The sequence below is a fragment of the Atta cephalotes genome (assembly GCF_000143395.1).
Source record: "Atta cephalotes unplaced genomic scaffold scaffold00099, whole genome shotgun sequence".
NCBI lineage: Eukaryota > Metazoa > Arthropoda > Insecta > Hymenoptera > Formicidae > Atta > Atta cephalotes.
Genome location: NW_012130163.1, coordinates 270,999 through 282,057, shown reverse-complemented (window position 1 = coordinate 282,057; position 11,059 = coordinate 270,999). Strand labels below are relative to the sequence as shown.

At 39.2% G+C, this 11,059-nt stretch overlaps 1 protein-coding gene across 1 annotated transcript in view; it reads right to left on the bottom strand.

Moving 5' to 3' along the window:
• Positions 1-11,059, bottom strand: part of LOC105624989 — a 69,440-nt gene that overhangs the window by 18,856 nt on the left and 39,525 nt on the right. Inside the window, exons 9-10 of the mRNA XM_012206332.1 lie at positions 9,235-9,704; positions 1,665-7,185 (exon numbers count right to left, since the gene is read on the bottom strand). Coding sequence (XP_012061722.1) covers positions 1,665-7,185; positions 9,235-9,704 — 5,991 coding nt within the window. The remainder of the gene's footprint in view (positions 1-1,664; positions 7,186-9,234; positions 9,705-11,059) is intronic.

The window sequence follows — 11,059 nt, the reverse complement described above, 5'->3', positions numbered from 1 at the left end:
CCATTATTTTGCATGAAATTGAATGGAAAATAATGGGTTTCTTTTTACTACACCTAATATATATATGTGTGTGTGTGTGTGTGTGTGTGTGTGTGTAATACATATGTGTATAATACATATCTATATAAAATACATACAGAGTATATGAAATATATATATAATAAATATATAGAGGAAATGGTGGTATTATGGCTCACAATTTTCATTTTATATAATAAATTGATTAATAATTAAAATTTAAATTTAAAACTTAATGATTATAGTCAAAGTGTTGTTCAATCGATTCTAAACTCAAAGTTATGAAACATTTATTACATAGGGCATTTATAAAAATGTGGCAACATTGCATTAATGACTCGAAGAGTCACACAATTAATATGACTTCCTACAAAAACAGATTTACAAAATTGGTTTTGTTTAAAAAAAAATCACAATGTTTGATTTTTACAAAATTAACAAAAAAGTAAACTATTTTAGAATGTGTGCAAGTAAATGTATATACGTACATATAATTTCTTCTGCATAATATTAAAGCTGCACAATATTAAAAATACGTAAGTATACGTAAATTATAGATTAACAGTAGAACTACAATTGATTATCAAATAATTATTTTGATATCAAAACTTCAAAAAAGAGATAATGAGTAATCAATACTCATAGAGGACACATTAGCAAAATGGCATGCCATTATTTAAATTTGCATAACTCAAAATATATACAATCAAATAAAATGTTATATACAGTCAAATAAAATAGTAAACAACAAAAATACATTCGTGTGATAATACGCTTAAGTTTAAGAAAAATGAGGAAGAAGGTGTAATTAAATGCTAAAATATATCTTCGAAATGTTTCGTAATGCTTGAAAGTAAAGAATGCGTTATAATAAGTGTTGGATGTTGAATATATTGGCATATTAGCGTCATGGTATAACGAGCTATTGAACAAATAATTCCATAAGTAATCATTCGCTATATATTAGCGGAGATATTAAGGAGCTACACTAATCATAATACCATCTTCTCCTCTATATATTGAAAATTATCGCAGATTTCAATAATTCAATTAAATTCCTTTATAATTGTGGTGAAATTTTGGATTTGATTCTAATACATGCAATAATAATTTAATAAATCATTCATGAAATATATTTATCAGATATAATTAGTACTTTCATTATTTTATTAATTTTTATTACATAATTTTACTATTTATAATCAATAAATCTTATTTTTGCTTGTGTGGAACTAACTGAAATAGAATCGGAATCGCGTGCAGTATAAAACACACAAACAAGGCGTGCAGTTGCTTGCACGCTTCCTAATTTCCGACTTAATTTACCAATATAAGTACAATTACATTAGACTTGCCGCTGCGTGCGCGTTTACTCTATTCATTCCACATAAAATATAATCTTATTATCAGAACCGATCTGACTGTAGCGTCTAACGTGCTTAGTCCGCACCATATGTAATTGCGGAAAAGGAACGCTCGAGCAACCCGCAGGATTGTTTTAAGTTAGCGAGGCAAAATCAAGCTGTAATGCCAATTACCACTGTTTCCGCGATGTAATACGATCTCGAGAGCTCACTTCGCATGGAGAAGTGCACACCACTTCCATTCATTCACATATATGTAAAGATAGTCACGCTAAAACTCACCTGATTCTCCCCTAGTGTTAGCATCGGGAACGGAAGATCTTCTCCTGTTACTCCATATCCTCTCCTCGACAGAGCCGCTGCCAGCTCCGCCAGTCCCGGCCCCACTTCCGCCACCGATCGAACCGCAACTCCTTACCCTGTCCAGTTGTTCTCTAGAAAAGCTCTTCGGATTGAATAGCAAATCGCCGGCGCTACGCCGCTTCGCGGCCAGGGCACTTGCACTTGCACTGACACTACCACCACTACTGACGTCACCAGAACATGCTAACAGGCTCAGTTTCGTCCTCGAGTCGGCAGCCATAAGCGTAGACTCAAAACTGCCACGCCAAGAAAATCTTTCATAGTCACTGGCCTCTCGTTCTTCCCCTTCTTGACCGGCGGTGACTGCTGGATGACTGTTGATCAACAACAAGGGATCATGAGATTTTGATCTTGGTAGCAAATGCGCTGATGAGGGCGCATTAGTGGAATCGGATGTTGAGTCATCGTCTTCGGTGGTAGACGCCGAAGATGGGGTTCGATGATGTTGAGAATATCGTCGCCATGTAGAAGGATGATGCGCGGCCGGTCCGCCTTCCGAAACTTCGTGCATCAGCGCTACTAGCCGACTACCGATGTGATGCATTACTTTGGCGATCAATGGCGGACTACTGTGCGGCGTAGAATTAGCGTCCGAACTCACGCCGTCACCGGCCATTTTTGTGAAACTTTGTACCAATTTTTGATAGACGAAAGCAGTATCCCTACCCAGACAAGGCGCAGGTTGCATCGTAGAACTTGACCCAGGTTCTTTCATTTGTTCCTTCTCTTTGTCCGATAGAGTTGCGTCACCGCCAGTGGAAGTGGTGTCAAATTTACTGATAATTTGTTGACAACTTTGCGAGATTTGTTCCTGCAAGGCTGATCTGCGACCTCCGGCAGCGCCCTCGAGGTCGGAGCTAGTATAATCTGAACTGTCATAAGAATCCGACCACGTATCTTCTGAGCTGAGATACTCGACGATCTCTCGCACTTGTTCGTCACGTATTCCCGGCACCGTCTTCATCAATCGTGTCAGCTCATTCTCAAAATATACCAATTGCGGCGGTTTGGTGCGATTCTGGACACAGAGTCGTGCTTTCGAGGTATAACCTGGCAGTCGAGGACTCGGTGCTGGAGAAACACCACCGGAATTTGCGTTGGTAGCATTCTGTCCTTGACCGTTCGTATTGGCCACCATCGTTTTGAAAAACTGCCGCATCTTTGACATCATGAGATTCGTTTCCTCATCACTGGACCAGTTATTGAAACTATCTTTACGTGACAGTGAGGCATTCGCCAGGTGCGGAAGACTTGCATGATTCACCGGATGCTTCAAGTTGCTTTTGCCGGTCGCTCCTTCTTTAATAGCGTTTTGATTCGCGTTCTGAGAATGCTCCGTAATCTTACTGAGCGAGCGATCTTTGTCGGCTTCTTGATCGGCCTCAGTGCCACCGCTTCCAATGCCACCTGTTTGGCTTTCATCTGGCAATTTTTGATGCTGAAGAAGATCGTCGCAGCTACCAACAAAGCCTGAATCCCGCGATTGTTGCTTTGATCGTTGACCATCAATTGAATTCATCGAAACCGAATTTCTTGAATCCATTTGCGAGGATGAGGCCGCATTCAATGTATTGCTATTATTTGTAAGAGTGGACGGCGAGGAAGACGAAGACAGAACGGACTCTGGTTGCGGAGTCTTCGCTCTGTCCGAATCCTCAGAATTCTCCTCATTTTCGTTTTCTATTACGACTTCGTTCATCAGCGTCATTTCTCTGCTAGGTTCCGGCGTCTTGTTCCGATCATCTGACACGCGTGGACTTTGAGTTCCCAGATTTCGCGGTTTTTTCTTCTTGCGTTTTACTGTATCGAATTGACCGTCCGTGCCAAATACAGCGGTTTGCCCGTCTTCAGTACCATCAGTCTCTGTTGAGGAACCTTCAGATTGAGTCTCCTGCATGTCTTGATTAAGGCTTAGATCTTGAAGAGAATTTTGCGAACTCAGGTTTTGTGAGCTCTGTGTGAGAGCTAACAAATTATCCAGAGAAGAACTATGAGATCTGCCTGTACCTCTCGCACGCACTAATTTTTTTCTTCTTTGCGCTTCTGGACTTGGTCTGCCTTCGGAATCACTTCCTACTGAACCATCAGAATCTCTTCTATCCTGATCGAAGCCGAGGAATTCTGATAGATAATATTTTTCCAGTCTAGAAGAATTTAGAAAACCTTCACTGTTATTCGACCTGTCCTGGTTTTGACCACTGCCGTTAGTTTCGTCTTGGCCGAGCGACTCCAATCCCTCAGAATAAATCGATGAGGTTTCTGACAAGCTGTCAACTTCGCGCGAACCTATACTGGAGCTATTTCCATCACCTCCCAATCCAAAAAAGAAATATTTCTCTAAATCTGAAGCAGAAGGTGGTCGTGGTTTTTTCGAAGGACTTCCCGCAGTCAGACTGGGCTCCGTTTCACTCTCCTCACAGGATTCTTCGACGATTGTGTGCAAGGTAAAATCAATCGCTTGTCTACGATAGCCTCTGAGTTCTTCTTCACGATCGCCAAAGTTATTAGCTTCATCTTCAGAGCTTTCTTCCGTGGCAGTGGTCGCGCCTGGTTCATCTTCATCGTGAGATACTTCTTCCACCCAAGAATCATCATCAGCCAGACCTTCTTCGAGTATAATAATACCACCAGTACCTGAATTATCATCACTAGACTGTGACGAAACACGTAATTCACGATAATCCGACACCGAACGATCCTTCGATACGTCATCCGCATTCTCCTGTCGACAATTGAGCGGCTTCGGCACGTTTTTCACGGACACGTCGTCGCTTTCACTAGCGCTACCGACACTCAATCCACTATCCACTTCAGGCTCGGCTGATTGATGACTCGTCGTGACAGCGGAGACCGCGACTGTGGCTGGTAATCTTTTTACCATCAGCGGCTTACGCGGAGCGTTTTTGCGATGTAATTGCGGTTCGCTCGCCGCCTCCAATGCCAGCTGGAAGTAGCCGGCCAGGCCTCCCTGGCTTCCAGCCGAATGGATCTCATCCGGTTGCAGCAATGTCGTGGTGTCCGATGTGACGACGCTTACCGGCTGGTAGGACGCTTCTTGGGTAATCATCACGAGACTTCTGTATTTATTGTTACCGCTAATATTGTTACTGCTGTTGTGCTGAACTGAGTCTCTGGCAAGGTCCTTGGCCGACGTTTGGCCGTCAGCTGGGAATCCATTCTCCTGCCGAGTGCACGGGCGTCGCTCGACTGAGCGAAACCGTGTCGCGTCCCCCTCCTCGGAGTATTCACCACTACCACTAACACCGTTACCATCACCATTTCCTCCCACCTGAACGGCAATCTCGCCTCTCACCGGGCCGTCATGCGCAATGTCCACCTTGCTGCCGTTGCCGTCTTGCTCCTCCGCGCTCCCCATCATCTCATGGATCCTGCTGGTTAATATTGCATCGCCTATGTCTGTTTGTACGCGCTCCTCACCCGCCGCTACTGCCGTCGGGTCGTTGTCTCCTGGCCCGCCATCTTGACCGCCGCGACGACACGTAACGGAGCGATAGCCCTCATCGTCGTCTTCGTCGTCGTTGTCGTCGTCGTTATCATCCTTCGCGCTGATCATCGATTTTATCGAAGACCGCCCGCTGATCGGTCTTTCAGACTGTACGCTCTGCTTGGCGCCGCTTTTCGTCATTGTCGAACTTGTTTTGTCATCATGATTATTGCCAAGATGATAACCATTTTCCTTGATTCCTTTTGAAATATCTTCAGTTTTCTTCTTGCTAATTTGATACAGTAATTTGTCGTTGATTGCGGAGATCTCGTTACTGTAATCAAAGGATGACTCAATCGGAGTCACTTCGTACTCGTGAAGCTCATCGCTGCTCACCTCACTACCTGTAGTGTTGCTTTCATTGCTGGTGCAACTGTCAGTCAACGCGTCGGCAATGATATCGACATTCGAACAATCTGCCTCCGATAAACGCTTATCTTCTTGCTTCTTGCAAGCGTTGGTTGTTATGATCGATCGCGTAATCTGTCCGTTATCAAAGACTTTAAGTCTATTTCGATGATCGATGTCAGTTTCTCCAGGAACTGAAGTTTCGGAAGAAACTCCAGAAATTTCGAGAGAATCTGGTACAATTGTTGAATCCCAGGTGTCGCTTGAAGGTGACTTTGGACATTCGATCAGACCATTCTGCAAAATCTCTTTCGATGTATTAACAGCTTCAGAGCAAATTTGTATTTTCGAAACAGGTTTTTCGTTTTTCAAGACTGTAGGCAGATCAATGTTATCGGGATCGAGCATCCTTATGGATTTCAATTCAATTCGGTTATCAGAACAATCACTATTATCTGCAAGATATAACTCTTCTGGGATCGATCGACGTTGCAGTAAGAAAGGAAGTTGTTTATCATCGCTATCACTTCCGATCTTCTTATTGCGACTTTTTCGTTTGTCAATTAAATTAGCAGCAGGTTTATCCAATGATTTATCGTCGCTTTTAAGCTGGTCATTGCCAAAGATATAAGTCTTGGAATGCTTATTAGATTCTTCTAATTCGTTCTTGTTTACTCCTCGTTCATTTTCCATGAATATATCTTCGTTTAATAGTCTTACATGTTGCAACACTACCGGTTCTTCTTCAGGAATCGCAGTGACACGTTTCAAGGTTACACCACCTTCCGCAGCAGAATCGGAATCATTCTCTTCATTATCCTCGATATCGTTGTCGCTGGTGAGCGAGTCGTCGTTCACCACAAATACTTTAGAGAATCTATGCGAGCTGGAATCCTCTTCCAGATCGCTGCTATCTGCTGACGATCTACCGGACGAGCTGTCCGAATCCTCTCGCGAGTGCTGATACATTCCTTGTGCATTCCTTTCGAAAGATGACAATAAGGAATCTTCACAAGTGGCCTCTTCATTCATTTCCGTTTCTTCTTCACCTTTCTTGCCTTCGATGTTCTTCGTTTCTTCTAACTTCTTTTTATTCTTTGTAGTAGAGGAACTAGATTCGTTAATATCCTTCGCCAGCAAGTTTTCCTCCTTTCTAAGTTTCTCAGTCTTCAATATGACGTTTGCTTCATCTCTCACATCTTGACTTATTTGAGAAGACTCGAGATTCGTTGCGGTCGTTATTGTCTCAGTTATTGGACCGTACAATCTCGGAGTCAACACTTGATCAGGCGGGCGGAAGGTGCAGGTGGTTGGATCGAAGGCGCCAGCGAGCCGGGGATCTAAACGTGCGCCATGAAGAGGCTGGTTGAATCGAGGGTGCCAGGCGAACCAAGGTGCCGCTGGGTCACCTCGTAATCTCAGAGTTCCTGGCTCGGCGTGACCGTCACTGCGATTTATCATGGATGATGCAGCTGCCGCAAAATCACCAGTCCACAGTGCGGCCGGTATCGGCACTGGATATGGAACAGGGACCGGTATAGGTACCGGTACCGGAAGCACGTTCGCACTTCGGGAACCACCGCAGGCCTGAATAGAACGACAGGATGACAGCTCGCGAAATTTTATCTTAAAAAGTATTATCTTTCTCTATCTTCCTATTTTACTTAAAATATTGTAATTTATTTTTTTTCATTGAATAAAAATGGCCTTTTATTCAATTTAATTTGAAATTGACTAATTATCTCCACACTGTTTAAAATTTTAACACGTCTTATATTTTTGCTTACAATTCTATTTTTAAAATATAACATATGAAATTACAATATGATATACTTTTTTATTTTCAATCACGAAAGAGGAGAAGGTATTATGGCCAGTGGTGTAGATATTGTGGCTTCCCTTAATATCTCCACTATTATATAGGGAATCTTAATGATTACTTATGAAATTATTTATTCAGTTCGTCGTTATATCATGCCAACAATAGCCAGCACTTACAACGCATTTTTACTTTCAAGTATTTCGAAATACTTCTAAGGTATATTTTAGCATTTAATTACACTTCCTTCCTCATTTTTCTTAAACTTGAGCATGTTATCACATAACATGCTCAATATATGTATTTTTGAATATGTTATTTACTATTTAACATTTTATTTGTCTGTACATATTTTGAGTTATGCAAATTTGCACGGCATTTTGTTAAACTATGGCCCTCTATGCATATTGATTATTTGCGGCCTCTCATCTCAAATCTCATATCAAAATAATTATTTGATCGATTATCGATCGAATCGATTATAGCTCTGTTAATATAGTTTATGTTATGTGTACTATTTTTAGTGCTGAGCACTTTATATGCAGAAGTTATGTGTGTAACGTATATACATTTATTTGCATTCTAAAATATTTTACTTTTTTGTTAATTTTGTAACTAAATACTATTTTTTTTAAATGAAATCAATTTTTTAAATATATTTTTGTAGGAAGCCAAATTATCAATTTCTGTTTCTTTTCGAGTCATTAATGCAGTGCCACATTTTTATAAATAATATCCTATATAATAAATGTTTCGTAACTTTAGGTTTAGAATCGATTGAACAATACTTTCACGAATGTAATCATTAAGTTTTAAGTTTAAATTTTGATTATACAACCAAGTTATCGTATAAAATGTAAATGAGGGCCGTAATACTACTACCTCCTCTATTAAAAAAAGTCATAAAATATAAATGTCAAAAAATAATTATAAATAAAAATTATAAGTAAACAAAAAAAGATGTGATGTACTTATATCGATCAAAATATATATCAATTTCAAATTTTGCGCTAAGAAAATATAAATTGTCTTCTGATATTATTAAAATTTTAATTAATGTGCACAAAAAAATATGTTAAATCATTTGTTTTCTATAAATACATTCTGCTTATAAGAAATATAAATAGAGAAATATGGGTTAACAATTCAAAGCTGTAGCAGTGACAATTCATACGAAGTGCTTATCGATCGTTGTAATCAACGTGAGGCGTCGCTCAATATACGAGTTTATTGACAAAGTGTGACCGTGAATTCCGCATAGTTGCCGTGCGACTCTCTTCGCTAGTAGAACGTGAATGATTAATTTAGCTGCAGCAATGTGTTTGTCAAACGGATGCACAACCAGCGGCACCCAGTCGCGGTCACATGACTTGTGTTCATGTTCATGGAAAACTGTTCTCATCGCGCGTAACATCATTTTTTTATTCAATTTATTTATATGAAATTATTTCGTAAATAAAAATTTAGATTTTAATGTACGATTTATATTAAATCAAATAAATAAATTTATTAAAATAAAAATTAATTAAAAAGATTCAGGAAGCTACTATAAAACAATGACTACAAATCATATGCTTAAGAGAATTATATTATTAGAACTATATTATTAGACTTATTCTTGAAAATCTTTAATATTGAATATTTGAATCTTTGGTGAATTTTCAGACGAAAAAAAATATAACGAAAATTATAATCCTTTAGATTTATTTATAAAAGTACGTCAAACTTCTGCACTAATCTAATACTTCTAATTTCTTTCAAACGTAACGTATGTGAAATGAAATATATGATATAATATTATAATATTATAGAAGTACCTGACAAGCAGCGGAACCGCGTCCTGGGCAGCAACTCCAAACGTCCTGACCAATGATATCCGCTGTACCGGCGATGTTAACACCAGCGCCGACGGTGACAATTGGTGTTGTTGGCAACGGCAGAGAGCCGCTTTCGAAGTAGTCCCAGTCGCAGTCCTCGAGCGACTGCGCGTGATGATGGTGGTGATTGCCGTTGCGCGGCAGTCCGTTCAGGTAGGACGAGCTTGAGCAACTACTGTCGGCATCATCCTCCTCGCGGCCTGACGACGAGTCCGAGCTGATGAACACTAGCCGTCTGTAATCTACCACGGATGCTGGCTGATCCTGACCTGGACCACCTGTCGCAGGATTAGGACTGCGCTGCCGACTGCTTCCACCCCCGCGTCCGATCAAGTTCAAGGTCTGCAGGCTCTGCAGATCCTCGCCGCCGCAGCAAGATCTTGCGTGCGATCTCCCACGTCGCCGCGAACCTTTTTTAACAATTTTATTCGTCATTCACTCGTTTATGTTTCACCGGTTGATTTAATAAGAGAGCGATAATATCGTAGAGATAGACAGATTAAAAAGAAAATTTTCTAATAAATTGGATTTGTCCACTCAATCGAAATGTTGGTAATTATTCGTATCATTTGTATCAATTTAGTGTTCCGAGAGTTTATAGCATAAATCGATCTCGTAAAATCATGATTAAGCTTGATCTTATAATATTAATTTCTCCTAAAGTAGTTCATTAATTTTTCAAGACTTTATAAGTTTACTAATTCTATAAATACATGAACATTTTTGCAATAACTGTATTAGGCAAATTATTTACTTGAATCTATTAAAAATACGTAGCATTCGGATTAGAGAAGATACTAACAAAATAAACAATTAAATTGTTATTACCAAAGAAATATAAATTATCGATTAAAAAATAAATTATTTTAAAATTCTTGAAGATATGATCTTTCAAAAATTTGAAGAAGTGAAGAAATATAAGTGAGGTAAAAAGTAACAAAGCAGTTTATAGAGCAGTGCAGCTAGTGAAGAGCATGATACAAAGCCGCAATTATAATGATCCACCAAAGAATTGACAGTCCGAGAAAGATAGCTGCATAACGGAGTAAGTATCTATTATATATATCTCTTGTGGAGTCTCACTTATGCTACAGACGATGGACAAGTAACAACGCTGAAGCGACCGACTGAACATGCACAAAAACTTGCTAATGTTCTTCCAGCTTGGAAGTAACTTCTGAATGTTATGAGCGTGTTTGCTCGCACACGACGCTAACGAACCGTTGGTACATTCTGACTTTTAATGATTACAATCCTGAAATGCGACAGCGCGCTCGTTCACAGACTCGCTCGATTAATTAATCAATCGCGGAGAAATGTATGCTCGAGAATCCTCAGCGTGTATACAAGGTGTTTCTTAAATAACTCTCATTAATCATACAGTGCTATTCCTAATAAAAAACTGAGTCAAAAAGTCTTCTACCACTTTGCAATTTTCGCAATAATTAATAAAATATTAATTTCTAAATATTACCAAATAAATAGATAAAATCGATAAGACAATATTAAAATATTTTTCAGTATTCTTTGTGAATTTTTGAAGATGTTTCTTAAAGAACTCTTAAAGATGTCTTATATGTTGATTTTAAATATTTTGCTCATTGGATAACTAAAAAAATATTACAAAAATTGCAAAATAGAAAACTTTTCGACTCAGTTTTTTATTAGGAACAGCACTGTATGATTAGTAGACGTTATTTCAGAAACACCCCTATATATATATATATATATATATATATATATATATTATTATTATTATTATATA